General features: G+C 32.3%; 1 protein-coding gene across 1 annotated transcript in view; it reads left to right on the forward strand.

The window, feature by feature from the left end:
- Positions 1-760: 760 nt before the first annotated feature.
- The window catches only part of LOC139521942 (A disintegrin and metalloproteinase with thrombospondin motifs 6-like), a 72469-nt gene continuing 56020 nt past the window's right edge, over positions 761-17209 (forward strand). Inside the window, exon 1 of the mRNA XM_071315759.1 lies at positions 761-1774. Within this exon, the coding sequence (XP_071171860.1) occupies positions 1651-1774 (124 nt within the window). The 5' untranslated portion in view covers positions 761-1650. The remainder of the gene's footprint in view (positions 1775-17209) is intronic.

The following is a 17209-nucleotide window of genomic DNA, read 5'->3' on the forward strand; positions in this document are numbered from 1 at the left end:
GTATCTTTCGCCTCACGTGTATGCATTTTTCCTGGCGAATCTATAAATACGAAACTGATTAAGAAAGTGCATAAATGTCATGATGCTTACAATATTATTGTTTTAGTCTAATATGTTTATGTTTTTATGTAGAATGATGTGTTGACTTACTGTAAAATGCTACATGATAGTGATAAATGACTTACGTATGGAAAGCCGCAGTGAACCCCTGCTTTTTATTATTTCCCCATAAGAAATACATGAAAAAAAAAAGAAATAAAGGTTCTCTGCGGCTTTCTTTACACTACTGTTATTGTTTGTTTATTCTAGGAAGATGCACTTGTTCAGCTTAATTTTTTGATCAAGTTAAACAATTAACAACTTTCTATAAAAAGTAAGTCTGATGCAGTGTGATAAAGAAAATATATAATCTTCATAGCAGATATATATAAATCTTAGAGACAAATCCTTTTTCTACTTTTGATGTCGCATTAGAAACACTGCAGGTGCAATTACGAGCAGATGTATATTTCGCTGCAAGTTAAAAGCTGACTCGGGATACAAATCTATTTTGGATAGAGCTTAATACTAAACTTAGTAACTGAAGTGTAAAACTGATCTCACGGTGTTGTTATATTTACGCATCGCTTCTAAATGTTAAAGGGCTTACCTATTCATAAAAATGTTCATATTCAACAAACGAGGTATATATTGTGTTCTGTCGATTGTGAAGTTTTTCATTCATATATCTCGTATGAATTAAAATAAGTTTGTAATTACTGAGAATATAATGATCAAAGGTACACGCCAGCACGAACATCGGAGATTTTATTCAGTATAAAAGATCCGAGAGTCTCATACGGAGACTACATTGACGGCCGATTACTAGAATAAATTTGTCGCCAGAGTAGACATAATATGGGTTTATTTACAAATAAAGTTTTGCTCGAAGTTTGAATTTGATTATCGAAACACCGATCTATAACAAGTGATGTTACAATAAGGTGAAATATTTTTGATATCTATTTGCATGGATTTGTGACATTTTTTGACTGAAAGAATTTTAGTTGTGAAGTAGTAACCTTTTTTCAAGGCCAACGAAAATAAAATTAGTGAAATAAAGAAGACTTTAAAGAAACAGCATGCTGACTTGCTCTTACATAATTTTTGGAAAATGAATCATATTATTTATTTATACAGATCATATACAGTGAGCACTGACATGTATCTATGAGCAACATAAAAGTCGTATCTGTGATACCAGGATTTTAAAATAAAACGAACGTTCGATAACTTTGACGGTCAAATTGTGAATCTTTTGATTTGTTAAAGGGGTAGACGTCTGATTGTGAGTAATACAAACTTATCAGGATCGTTGACCCTTATCATTGTGCTGTCAGAAAGTTTATTCACGCGGGTCTACAACATCATATTTAATTGTTCAATGCACTTTATCAAATAACGGAACAACTCAATGATCTTACAACCAAAACACTTCGTGAAAATGGTATCGCCGTCTAGCATAAAATACTGGATATGGTTTACAAATAGATAAACTAATTAGTTTATTATATATGATTTAAATTTTCAATGGAGATTTTTTTTTAAATACGAATCTGTCGATTCTTGTTTTGATACAGATGTAGCCTCCTGTCAGGTTCACCATTAAGGATGAAGACACTCTCAATTACGTTATGTAATTTTCATTTATCATTTAAATTAATATACATTATTTTAATAATTCCTGCAACTTGTGATACAAATGATGGACTACATTTTCCTGATCCTAGACAAGGTAAGCCTTTGATATTTTTCTTCTTTAATACACAAATAGAAAATTGAATGTTTAGTAAAAAAATGTATTTCCTTTATGTTTTTCTTGTATTTTATGTAAGTAAACCTTCAGCTATATGCATACCCCTGTATCTGACAGAGGCAGGATATAAAGCGAACCGTATAGAAAACACCATTGTAACTTTTTGTTCAAGTGCAAGTTAAATAATGTGATAAACAGGTCATGCGAGACAATTTTTCAGCATAAGTCTGAATTATGTAAATTGCAATATTTGATAGACGGAATAGATGACATTTATACTATACATTTTCTTTTTAATTACCGAATTTTATCCGCATTTAATAAGACATATACAAACAAATCAAGTTTATATTGACAAATATATTATTTACAATTTTCATCTATATTTAATTTTGTTTGCTTATGTTTGAAAGCATCGAGACATTTTAAAAGTTTTAAGGACTCCGTACTTTGGGTCAGTATCAGTAATTCACAGTTGACATTCACTTTAAACAAGCTTTTAGCAGGTTCTATGAGGACTGTGTGACCAATTTTTAAATACATCAAACATTAATCCATATTAAAGTAAATTTAAGTTAAATCCGTATAATCTCTTTAAATGCCTTATAAGAGCAAATCTTTGTTTATCTAAGCATATAAAACTTTCAGCTATGTCATCCAATAAAAACGGTCAGGCTAAGGTCAGGCGATTGTTATTTCTGCTTTTTGTCACAATTGTATTTTAAGAGGTTTGCCTGTTGTTCAGTTCTTTTTTTGGTCACTATTGTGGTTTACGCAGTTCCCGCCCATTGTTTCTTCTGCTTTTTGTTACTATTGTGGTTCAAGAGGTTTCGCGGTCCTTTTTTCTTCCGTTTAGGCTAGGATTTGACACTGTTGTCAACCTTTATACCGCAACACTGCCGTAGGTTGAATCTTGTCGGAAGAAGTTTGCTAAATACCGGGTTTCTGTATTTTGAACTTGTGTATAGTGTAATTACTGATTTGCCAGATCCCTCCCTCTTCATTCAGAGTATATAACCATACTGGAGCATTTATTGAAACCCTAATATTATGCTCCTATAAGCATATCATTAAATTTAGTTCTAATGATGTCGTTTAAAAATGGTTCTATGTCACTGCGAAATCTTTGAATATAAAAGACGAGATTTTGGACGGGTTGTCTTCCGCCTTCGTATTGATTGATTGTTGTTTGCTTTACGCTGTATTTGCACTAAAAGGCTGCCTTCGTATTGACTACAGCTTTATAACTCGGTTTTCAAAAGTGTGGACCGATATTATGATCGTCAAACATCATCGGAAAACTCATTTGAAGAGAAAATTAATTGACAGTGTGAAGTAATTTATCCCAACCCTTAAACTGAATGGAAAATCCAACTTCATAACATTATTGGTAAAAGTATCTATAAGTAAAGAACGTAAAATGACCATTAATTATGTTTTTTTTAAATTTTCGGTTGCTTAAAGTCCAGTGGCAAACATTTCATGCATATTCAGGACGATCATTTGTTTGTGTGAACGATGAATGATTAAGACACTTTAGTAGTATCATTACTTTATTTCTAAAACTTGTGTGATCGATGAATGATGAAGACACTTTAGTAGTATTTACTTTATTTCTAAAACTTGGTCAGTCAAAAAGAAGTTGGAATTCATCAAAACAATATGGGTTTATGTTTATTTAATGTATCAAATAAAGGCGTACCTGTGCAGCATGTATGCTAAGTCAGCACTAATACAAGGACTATCTGTAATAAGTCTGAATAACAAATAATAAATATCCCTTTAAATTTAAATGTGCATATTTTTGAAGAATCAAAATTTGTAATTTTAAAGATATGTCATATCTGGTTATTAAATCTGGCATTTAAGATACATATTTGAAAACTAAACGGATCAACAACATGTTTTAAGATTGATTTTTGGTGCAACCGACTTTGCACAATTGATATTTTTAGAGGAAGATAAATAGTTATGTTTATTTGCACTTACTTGATATATGGCATTTTATAATCTACATTGATTTGAGGATGAGAAACTTTTATATGATTGTTGTTTCGGATGAGAGTTGGAATTAATTCGTCTAATAAGTCGAGGATCGATCGCTTGCTGTGTAGATCATACATGTATATTACTCAATTCTCTCGATCAATTTGATTTGAATGTTTTTGTTTTGTTTGTTTAATTGAGGGTAAAAATGAAACAAGACATTAATTATAAGGCTTGCATTTGCCTCATATTTCGAGATTGTACTATGACATAAGTGATTGATTAGTGTGCAATGATTAGACTTTTGTACATAATATTGGTTGAATTTGATCAACAAAATGGATAACAAAATGTCCATAATTATATATTTATCGAAAATAGTGACAATCTTCGTTACTTTTTCCCCGGAAATTTGAACGTCCCACACTAGATTCTTGCAAAAGTACTCACGAACAACGCAATATTGACCAGCTTAAAATGATAAAAAAAAGCCAACTTCAGAGGACAAGTTTGGGAGGACACTTATTTTTAACAAAATCACACTTGAAATTTTGCCCTTTTTGATCAGTTCCCTAATCTTTCTTAATTGCAATTTTGTACACCTGATCGCCAACACATGCGAAAATGAAATATTTGCCACTGGACGCCAAGTAACCAATAGTAAATCATGTATAGATAAGCGCAGCTGTCTGCCAGATAATTAAACTTTTTTTTTAATGCCTTGCGTGTAAATGATAGAAAGACGACAATGCATATATCAAACAAGTGTTCTAGAAATAGCTTACATCGCCTTTGGGTAAGGTGAAAAGCCAATGTCGCTCGTCTACACTTAAACATTTAATAACAATTTATCTTAGATATATTGACGTGTTACAAAAAATTTAACAAATTAATTAATGGAACAACAACTTACTGTTGTTTTTTTGTTACACCTGTTTGAAGTAATTAAATACTTGGTGTCGGTAAGATTAATGACCGGTAACGTGAATCGGACATATATATCCTAGTTCTAATATGTTAACATGCATGGGACCACCAGATGACAAAGAAATTTTTATTCACTAACGATCTCAATAAAATTTATGTCCAGTGGCAAACAGTCCAAGTGTGATTCAGGACCCTAAAAAATCGACAATAAATACAATAGGTAGGTCTGCAATAGAGACCACCCGGGATCAAGGTGGCATAGAAATACGAAATGCCACTGGAAAATGAGGACAGAAAATTTTGCCTTACTACAGTCCACTAACGAACCCATCAAAGGGTTGTTACAAGGGTTCTTAACGAGAGAGTGACAATCTCTCTACACGAGACATCGGATTTAACCTCCGTATTCTGACCAGACGTGGTTGCGTACTTATGCATCCCGCGATCGACTGTCCTTAACGCTCATCAACTTACCTTCCCACAGAAATACTTACCAGTGAAATTTTTCTGCATGCATTGTCCTTACTATGACCGCGCTATCAAAAGAAAGAAACTTGTTATATCCAGTTCATATTCGCCTTTCATTCTTTTGGTATATTTATCGTTTTCTATTCTTGAAATTTGGATATACGTTTAATTCATCAATGTATAGTACGAATTTCGATTTAAGTGCACGTTAATCGATACCGATCAATCAATCATTCGGATTTGAACATTGCTTTATTTTTAAAACCTTTAAATGTCAGACTGGCATTTTCACCTCATGATCCTAATCTTATGTTGAGGCATGCTCGGGATGAGTGCAAGATGTCGTGGGTTCTTCCACGGCCGGGTCAACCAAGACTTGAAAACGCGTTTTCCTGCGGTCTGTTACCTAGCATAGTGTTAGAATCCCGACTTACCGTATCGGTCGAGTATACTAGCAGGTATTCGTCATGCCTTTCCTAAAGCAACAAGTCGTAAGATACCATATAGGTATTGAAACTAATCAATCGATTATAAATCTGAAAACGCAGAAACTGTTTACATACGTATTGATCGTGTAAGTACAAATTTTAAATTTTCCACTGCCCCCTCCATTTTTACAACAAAATTTTTTTAAATAATTACTTGTCGCTTTCAAAAGATTGTCCATCTGAATTTTCAGTGCACTACTACGCCACTGAGCAATCCTATCAATAATTGTGTATTATATAAGATTAAATACTAATCACAAGCACGGAAACACACTTTGAACTTGTAGTGTCAGTAGGAAGTGCATGTTTAGTGAAGGTACACGATCCTGGGATTTGAGTTAATCTAACAAAAATATGCCGTCGGTTCATCCTTAAAAAAACTGTTATACTTATAAAAATAATCATTATAAATGTTCGATTGTGAATCAGAGCCAGTGTCCTGCCAAATATCACAGGCGGTTACTTTGGAATACGAATGAAAAAATCTACAACTGTGTAGGGTGCACATGAAATAGAAATACATCTTAGGTTGACTGGGGTATGGCAGGAAAACCGTTGATTAAGTTGGCGACCGGTTAGCTGTATGGAATGTATAAATACGTTGCCACCTCCGGTCCGAATTGGAATATAAAACCGACGCATTGTGTAGGGTTAGTATCGTACTCTCTTGTACGACAAAGACTCATTGAAATAAATAACTGCACGTGGGACTCTTAATTTGCTTATCATATGGCAAAATGTCTGCCCATATCCAACAGAACTTCATTTTTCAGTGGCAGTTATAAGAATTTCCCGCAATTCATATCGCTCGATCTACATTGAATAACTGACGCACTGTAATAGTTGTTGATGTGTCCTAGTTTTGAATATGTATGAAATATTTGCAACTGGATGTTAATTAAGCAAGTAACAGTCGATCAAACTGATAGAAATTACGGTGTTCCGAAAGGAAATTTTCCCTCGCTCCACAATAGTTTCCCGAGAAAAAAAATCTGTTATCTGGCTGTACAGAACATTTCAGAGAGTGATTCATAAGCCTTATATTTGAAGCCAGCATTCGATCACCACTGACAAGAAAGGTTTATAAGAGCCAATGGTGCAATTCTGTCATTGACATGCTTTTAGAATTTATTTCACAATTTATCTTTTTTACCGGATAAAACTTCATGTCACACACATCTTGTAACTTTCCCAATTTATTTTTCTAAAAGTAATTGTAGGGCGTAAAAAGGGAAACATAAAAAGAAAACAACGGCTCCTATATCTTATGACTTCTAATCGTAATTGGTAAAACATTCATTTGACGTGCATGTTGCGCAACATACATATCTTCTTGTCAAATTAAGGTGCATACAACATATCTCCACTTGAACGGCATGTCGTTCTGACTTGTTTGTTGATTGTTCTTCTGGAGATGAATAGCTGGTAATTGGTTTAATGGCACCATGTTTCATAACTTACAAATATCTTGCCACCTTACTCCGTATTAAAGGGCGCTCAGCATAGATATACACCTGTCTCTCATTTGCAATATCTTAGGTGGAATCCTAGTGCATGTTGTTTTTTCCTTACCAGAATGACAAATTTGTTGATGTAAATTATCTTTGATAAAACATACAAACACTATGAATCAGTGAATATGCATGTTGGTTCAGTGCTTGGTATTAATGTCTTAGAATAAAATAGTTATTTGATCACAGTCTTATATAATAAAACAGTTTTGTCGTTTTAAGTACAAAACTGTAAAAGACGAAAGTGTTCCTTTTCTAAAGTAATTTTGCCTCGAGAATTTTGCTATTAATTGTTTCTGTTGTGGATACATTTTCAGCCTAATAGCGTTGAAAATTGGAACCATATGCGACCAAATATGTGGAAAAAAAAACCGATCTTAATTCAATCTAATTAAAATTAAATCTCCGCACTCGCTCATTTTTTATGCTTGGTCGCTGGGTACGCGTTTTCACTGACTCAAGGTTCATGTTCCACTGGGCCCCTAAACATGCATACAATGGGATACCTCAAAAGAAAAAAAATAATATAAAGTACATGTATATTAGTTTTCAAAGAGGAAACTTCTAAATGAGCACGACTAAAGCCGGAAACACATTTTATTTCTGTAAACTTTAAAACACCGGTTTCCTGCAAAAAAAATATAACTTTAGATATGTACATCCGTCAACACTTTCAGCGTCTATAAAAGACATCAAAAGTTTAATACTTGAAAATATCCCTCTAAAATTGCCGAGCTCTCGCCATTTTTCAGCCAATGCTTGTAGTTCCCATTGTTTTTGCAATACAAGTACGCTATGTACTATAACATTATTTAGTCTGTTAGGCTGTTAGCCATCAAGACTGGAATATTTATTTACTCTGTCAATAACATGTTTACAATCTTGAATTATCAGTCATATTTTCTAAAACTTAGATATTTATATCTTATCATGTACATTATTTAAACACGAAAATGACATAATAATTTATCAAAATCATTTAAAAAACCGCATAATTTGACAAGAGATCAAACGTATATCGATAATTTCTGTTTGATTTTTTCGGTAGAAATAAGCAGTGACAGTTAAACTATATTGATAAAATAAATAGTTCAAGGAGTTGCGGATATATATACGAGATATAAATCGGTCAAAATGGAGATAACTATTAAAATAAGAACTATGGTTAGACATATTCGGTTTCATCCTTCCTCTGTCTTGCTTGTTACTTGTCTGTCAAGCTAAATACGATGGGAAGTTGACACTTGCAGACGACAAGTGTTGGTACTTTACGGTAGTTGTCCCACGCATGTCTTTGATTGCCGACTTTTTCGTGTCATTTGGTGTGACACGAAGCATATTTTTAAAATGGCATACTTGCACTAGTTATCGATTGTGTCACGTGAATTATTAATTCTTAATTATTACCTTATTTAACCAAAAATTTCCATCAAGTGTTCCCACTTTGTTAATGTACCCTTAAAGAGTGGATTCACTTAAACCAGCAACCTGAGTATAAAAAGGTTGCATCCCTTGAATTCTTAAAATCTGTAAATAATTGACACGGTTCAAATGAGAGACAATGTTTTATGAATAACTTTTATTATCACTTGTAATTTATTATGATTTTTGTTATATGTCTTCTTACACTTTTTTTCATTCGAGCCTCACTGGTGAGTCTTTAGTAGACGAAACTCGTGTCTTTATGGTGTATAAAATTGTAAGCCTGGTATCTTTGATGAGTCTATTTGTTCTTGTCTTACAAGACCTGCTAGTAACTACTAATATTAGTAAATGTGCCTTTTCGTACATTGTAAATGCTGTTTTTGTACCTTCTTGATAAAAGGTTTTAAGGCTAAAAGCAACGGTACGCTCTGTCGTAATGCACGTGTGCACATTTTACCGAATCTAGCAGAGTTTTTTTTGTTTAGTACTAACAAAACCTAAATATAACCCCATTAGTTTAGAAACATCTGTATCATTGACTACTAGCAGCAATTATATGCATACACGCAAAAATGATGTCATCAATATACAAAACATCGCTGTAATTGACTTGCGGAACTGAATAAAGAATTACATCTATTGTTACTTTTATTATCAAGGCGAATTAGTGATCTAGTTTACTTGTATGCTGAAAATGTGCACCACTTTGTACATTTATTGCACTTGTACGTTCGTATACTTCATAGAAAACCAATAAATCTTGTATGTGATTATGTTAAGGGCATAAAACAGATAAATGTTGTCTCTAATCTTAAACTGCATCAATTATGCTTTAAATTGACATCATTAGTCGCAAATTAAATGCACTTTGGAGAACCTTCTTGTGATCTCTTGTTTGTCATTATCTTTCGACATTTAAATAAAATTGTAGTTTATCCACACCCAATGAGAAATATTGTATTTTCATCTGGAAACTTATTTTGAACTTGAAAGACTTGTACCTGGATTTACAACGATACTATCGTCCTGAATATGCATGAAACATTTGCCACTGGACGTTAAGCAACCTATAATCAATCAATTACGACGATGCAATATCTACTCGTAGTCATGAACTTGTAGTGAGGTGAGAGTTTGTGTTCCATGTTGGAGGCCTCACTGTGAATTGCATATTGAGAATAATAAAAGCGTTGTTCTTTTGAGTTTGTTTTGTACTTTTGATTTTTGTTTTGTTCTTTGTGTTCGCTTTCCCACATCTACCTGTTTTTGTGTCTGCTACTTTTTTTGCTCAACTTGAAAACTCATGCATAGTGGATTGGGTAAATTCGTTAGCGGTAAAACGTTTTCTAAATTGTTACTTTACCATTTATAAAAGTAAATGAATTTTGCAAAATGCTGTAGTAAGAGTGGTAAAACAAAAGAACGCTTTCGTTTGTTTTTTTTTTTGGTGTGACGCAGTTTTGCAGGGTGTAAATTTGTTTGTGCATCTGAACTTCAATCTATCACTAATGTTTACCAGTATGAAAGCACACTTATATTTTCAACTTAAATGCTATTTTTGGCTTCTCAATTATGACATAACACGATACAATTTTATTACATTCATGTTTAGAAAATAACCGTGGATGAATCAATGTATTCTTGCCAAATCTGAGTGATTAGTTGGCTACGGACTACCGACCATTGTTACAAATATTCCTATAAAATTGCAATGTTCCACATTAAACTGCCACAATCAATTACATAATTTTATTTGCTTTTTACACTTCATTGATGTTCAGTAATAATTAAGTGTGTAGATTTTGTCTGGTATTATTCAGGCTTATATTAGATTTGAAGTCATTAGTAATGCGAGATTGAGATGAAAAACTAATCAAGCAGGATTCGAGTAAGGAAGGAATAAAGAATGGATATTACATCTATGCTTTGGTAAATAAAAAGACGACGTATTCTTTAAAATTACCAAGGTTGAAAAGCATTTTCGTATGGTATATGCTCAGTTACGGTCGTAGGATTTTTGCATTTTATTTTGTGTTTGATTATTGTCCTTATTTTTTAAACCCTTTTATCCCTTGAACTCGCAATTCGGACGTCATTTTTATAATGTTCTCTTTGTCTACCAAGAAATCAACTACTTAAGAAAAAATCTCAATTATTAGATATTGGATGCTATTTTTTTGTTTATTTTACCTTTACGTAGCTCTCAAATAAAATCTTAAGAGAGACGAAATTATGAAATGAAAAGGTCTTTCAGTTTGTATATGTTTGAGCATACTGTGGGAAAAAAGAAACTAATAAAAGATTAAAGTATGAATAGAATGAGATGTGACGTATATACGTCAATCGGACGATCGCACGATAACCTAATAACACGAGAAGACATCTTTAGAAGTCAACATACAGTCCCAAAATAGACCATTGTCTACCATTACTTCAGGGTCGAAACATTAGTGAAAGTCGAAAATGAGAGTAAAAAGTAGAAAAGTATTACGTATACCCCGATCACGTTAAAGCCGCATGTGACAACTATTTTTTTAGGTTTTTTTTTGTAAATAATTTGGAACATTTCGTGATTTATTTCTTGAGTCTTTTCTATTCCATAATTAATGTCGATTCTCAGTAGAAACTATTATATTTTTGTTCAGCAATGCTTTACGCTGGAATTTGTTCCTTTAGAAACACGGTTTGTCTTGTAAAAGAATGCGTTTTACCATTTGTCCAGTTTGTTGGACCAATAAAATTTTAATGTGCAAGTTCATTTAATTTCAAGACTTTGAAACAAAATTTTGCACTGCCAAAAATTACATTCAGATGAGTCAAAATACGTAATTTTTTCGTGTCCCCATTTGTTTCTTTGCTTCGTATTTATAAGATATAACATGGACATCTCGGTCATAACTCAAAAGCATTGGACTGTTACTTTCGGAAAAATGATGAACCCCAACGAACCATACTTTTTAGAGATATTAATAGGAACTTTCTGTGGTTTTAACCTATCAATGAAACATGACTGATTGTTGATTGATAATGATGTGTTCCTACAAATTTTGCGTATTTTTAGAACTGATTTTATTGATTATACTACTCTTTAAAGGAATTCCAACCAATAAGATATGTAAACAAAAAGTCATTTGATGATATTAATGGGCATAATGAATCTTTCGTTAAATTTAGTCGGGAAAAAACCTCACATTGCTCATATAAGCTTGAAAACCTAAGATACATCAGTCGCGTTTACCTCATTTTCAATATTTTCTTAATGCCACGACCTGTGCTTAGTGGGGGAGATGCAAGCATCAGATACAAAACTTAAAGTCTTCGGTTGGACCTAGCCAGGTTTCGAACCAACGACCTGCCGCACTCGAGGCATATCAGCTACCACCGCGTCAATAAACGAAAAACAAGTATTGCAAATATAGTTACAAACAACAACTGCTCAATTCCGTATCCTGACTTTTATTGGGACATAGGCGTAGATAATGCGACGTTTTATTGGGACATAGACGTAGATAATGCGACGTTTTATTGGGAAATAGACGTAGATAATGCGACGTTTTATTGGGACATAGACGTAGATAATGCGACGTTTTATTGGGACATAGATATGGCACGCCTGAACCACTTTTATTAATTAATCTTAGATTATCTCAGATAAACCAGGTTTATCTGAGATAATCCCGGTTTATCTCAGATAAACTAAGATTATCTCAGCTTAATTCAAATTTGAAAAAATCCTAGTTTATCTCAGAAAATACATAAAATTCATTATCTGGAGAAAATCCCGGTTTATTTTAAAATATTAAGAAAATCTAGGTTTATCTGAACGATTTTCAGATAATCCTACTTTATCTCCAGATAATTAATTATCTGAATTTCAGATAATTCATTATCTCATTTTCCAGATAATTTAGGTTTAAATATACCAAAGAACAATGTAACGAGTGTTATAATTGGACGACAACCGTTTGCCAGATACCGTCAGATAATTCATTATCTCAATTCCAGATAATTCATTATCTCAATTCCAGATAATTCATTATCTCATTTTGCAGATAATTTATATAAAAAATACCGTCAGATAATTCATTATCTAATTTTGCAGATAATTTATATAAAAAATACCGTTAGATAATTCATTATCTCATTTTCCAGATAATTAAGGTTTATTACGGATTCTAAATATACCAAAGAACAATGTAACGAGTGTTATAATTGGACGACAATCGTTTGCCAGATTTTATATAAAAAATACCGTCCTTTTTTAGAGGCGGCATGCAATTATCAAACTACTCATGGTGTGGACATCACCGTTATTGACACCTGGACAAGCGAAATACGTTGAATAAATTACAAAAAAAAAAACAACAGTGAATTACAGAAGGGCTGATTATATACATTATACATCATATACTTTGAACATACTTAATAAACAAATTTGTTATCTCTCTCTTTGACGCTAACTGACTGTTTATTACTGACGGCTAATTTCGACATCGAATATTTTAATTTAATCAGTCGGTTTTAATCTTTTTATAATGACAACGGGTTTGTAAAATATTTAATTTTAACTATTGCATTATTTCGTCATGTGTCAGTGAACAAAATAGATCTAGAGATTACACTAGAAAGAAGAAAATCAAGTAATCCAATACACAAATAATGCACGATTCAATTATGGAAAAAACAATTATTTCATCATGGAAAAATACATATATTTCATTTTGCTTTTCAAAATAATTGAATACATAAGTCAGAGTTTAAATGCCTTAAACCTTAAAGAGTCAGTAAATACTGTTTTAAATTGTAGGATATAAACAATACATGTACATTGTCGGAAAGACTAAATGTTTGCTTACTCGCTAAGAAACAGGAGAAAACCTCTTCGTTCTGTTTTTAAATCTGGACCCAAAAAAGTTTAATTTTTACAGGTAAATGTAATTACGGGTGACTTGATTGTCAAACCTCTACCTGTTATATGGGTAATAAATATACAACTACTCGCAATAAATGTTGACATAACAGGAAAAAAGTAATAAAAGTCTTTTAAGACTGCTCAAAACAAAAAAATAACTCATGCACGAAAAAGATATTTTGAAAGGTTAATATTCCTACGGTTTCTGTTTTATATTTTTCTCTTATCTTTTATTCTAATTATCACTCCTGACTCGAAAACTAGCATATTTTAACACAAGACACAAAATCACAATCCAGTTATATGAATTTTTTTTTAAAATTAAATCCTGCTCATAGGAAATAGCCTTCTACAATAATTAATTCAGAGCTCTTTAAAATTGACGAAGAACATATATAGAAAAGAAAGAAAAGAAATTTAAAATGTGTTCATCAATCCATGTACAAATAAAGAAGGGAACTTCATCCAGTTCAACCAAAAATCCATCTGAATTTCACAAACTTCTAGATGATCTTGGTGTTGTCTCGGTGTTGTAACAAACACAGATGTTTCAGCATATTTTGTACAGAATTAAAATTACTCTACCAAGTTGTAAATTGCTGGTCCTAAGCATGAATAATGGAGGAGCGAATTCAATTATTAGTCGTTTTATACATTTATAAGTAAAAATAAATAAATTCATAAAATTGGCCAGACAAGATAAATTCATCAAACCGGCAAGACAAGACAAGACAATTTATTACAACTTAGGCACTCGTTACAAGATTAATCTCAATAATTGTACAAAATCTAATGTTTGATCGTATTTCACTTTGTTTCTTTTCAAGGTAAATAAATAACTTTTTTTTTTAAATTTCATTCTTCAAGTTTTAATTGTTTATTTTTTCCAGACAGTGGACAATTGACATGACAATAGTAAACCAAGGAAGTTGATAACCCTCTGAGACTCTGTTTGAATGTATTTAAAACGAATGTAGGACAGAAAGTCACAGGACAAAAAGCCACCGACAAAAAGTCGCGGACAAAAAGTCACAATACAGTTTTGAGAAAAAAATTCTTTGAATTAGAAAAAAAACTAATTTTTAAAACATTTTTTTTTTAGTTTGACTTGAAGTATTCTATATGAACAACTTTGTTATTTAAATGTATTGAATAAATATATATAATGATTAAATAATTGTTATGTGCCAAGGAATATATCATTTGCATGATCAAAATTTAATAATTTTTCATTTATCAAGGCTTATGGAGAGTTGTCTCATTGGCACTCACACCACATCTTCCTATATCTATTATGAAAAATATCCAAAGCTTAGAAATGAAACAAATTAATTGTGACTTTTTGTCCTGTGATTTTTGTCCTATCAAATTTGTGACAAGTTAATGTCCTGTGACTTTTTGTCCTGTGACTCTGTTTACCATTTGAAAATGACATCTTCAAAGTTCCGGTGTTAAAAATATCCAGTCTTTAAAAACAAGTAAACTTTATCAAATACAATAATATATATTTAATAAATATTTACACAAACGACGAACAAAGACGTCGTTCATTGTTTTTTTGACACCATGTTATCATTTTTTTATTACAAGGTACAAAGTCTTGACATTTTTTTTCATAAATACATTCTTCAAGGCCATACATTTACACCTTTATTACAACTACGGATCAAAGTTATCTAGACTACAACAGGTATATTTTCTGTTTCATCAAACAGCCCAACTAAACATATACCCCAAATACAGCTGTGCAGTCCTTTTTTGTTGCACCATGTGCTCTTTTTGTTCCTCATAGCAAATTACGATTTCTGTTTATTCTTTGTTTTCCTTACAAAACAGTGATTATAAGACCCTTTGTGCTCTTATGAACTCCTTTATGGTCCTTTCTGCTATATTGTGCTTTTATTGTGCTCAAAGGAGGTCCTTTATGGTGATTACGAGACCAAAAGAACATGATATGTTGTCATATGTTTGGTATGTAGAAAAATAAGTCTCAGAAAAAATCTCTGCGTGGGATTTTTTTCATGAATTTGGATTATAATATTTAAATGTATAAATGATTTGGTCAATTTTAGAGGTCAATGTCTAACTCTATCTCTACCTCTATTACATGGCCCACAGCTGGTAATAGCATGAATAGTTCAGGTGGTCGTTGTGACAACCAGACACTTCTACCTAATGCTTTAAAACTTTTACTGGTCTAGTGTTATGGGTAATTTTAGATACCATGCATACAAATGTACCTCTACTACTGGTAACCATGGCTCACACGGAAAAATCAATAGGACATTGAACAAGTTCCTAGTATAATAGATTTCAACACGTATCTGTAATACATATAGAATATCCAACAAGTACCTACTATACAATAGCTAGGATATTCAAGATGTACCTGCTTTAGATATACAAGTATGACATTCAACTAGTACTTGCTATAACTATAAGACATTAAACAAGTTCCTACTATGATAGTAGGAAATTCAAAACTTACCTGCTTTATTCATAAGACATTCAACAAGTTCCTAGTGTACCAATAGCACATTCAACACGTACCTGCTATATCTATATGACATCCAGCAAGTGCGAACTATACCAATAGGATATTCAACAAGTACCTGCTATAGCTATGTGACATTGACAAGTACCTGCTATATGTAGAGGATTTACATTAACTTCCTACTTTAACCCTAGGACATTCAACAAGTACCTGATATGACTTCAGGAATTTAACAAGTACATTTGTACCTGCTATGACTATATGATATTCATCGAGTACCATCCATGACTATAGGACATTCAATAAGTACCTGTATATCTCCATGACATTAGCAAGTTCCTGATATGACTACAAGACATTCAACAAGTACCTGCTGTAGCAATACGAAATTCAACACGCACCTGCTATAACTATAGAAATTTAACAAGTTTCTACTATAACTATAAGACATTCAACAAGTTCATACTATAATAACAGGGTTTTGCCACGCACTTGATATAGATACGGTATAGGACATTCAACAGGAACCTACTATATCAATGAGATAACCAACATTTACCTACTATAGCTATAAAATATTCAACAAAAACCTGTTATATTTAGAGGACATTCACCAAACTCCTGCAACAACTATATATCATTCAACTAGTATCACTATACCAAAAGGATATTCAACAAGTACATACTATACCAAAAGGATATTCAACAAGTACCTACTATACCAAAAAGGATATTCAACAAGTACCTACTATACCAAAAGGGACAAGTACCTGCTGAAGATATTGGACATTCCAAAAGAACTTGCTATAACTATAAGACTATAAACATGTTCCTACTATAACAGTAGGAAATTCAGCACGTATCTGCTTTACCAATAAGACAATCAACAGGTTCTCAGTATAACAATAGAAATTCAACACGTACCTGTAATATATATATATATATATATAAACGAGTCTAAATTGAAAACTACGTTCAAACCTATGATTGCGTTGGATAAAAACCGCAATTTTTATACGTGTGCATGTAAATTGTGCAAATTTCGTTGTAGAAGGGTCTAAAAACAGCACAAACAACATTTTCCAAAAGACCAAAAAAGTGAAAAAGTATATTTAAAATATATATATAACTCGTCTAAAGATCAACCCAACAATGTAAGTTCTGTAAATTTGCTTTCGCAAATTTTTTGTTCTTCCCTCGCCG

The sequence above is a fragment of the Mytilus edulis genome, chromosome 4, assembly GCF_963676685.1.
Source record: "Mytilus edulis chromosome 4, xbMytEdul2.2, whole genome shotgun sequence".
NCBI lineage: Eukaryota > Metazoa > Mollusca > Bivalvia > Mytilida > Mytilidae > Mytilus > Mytilus edulis.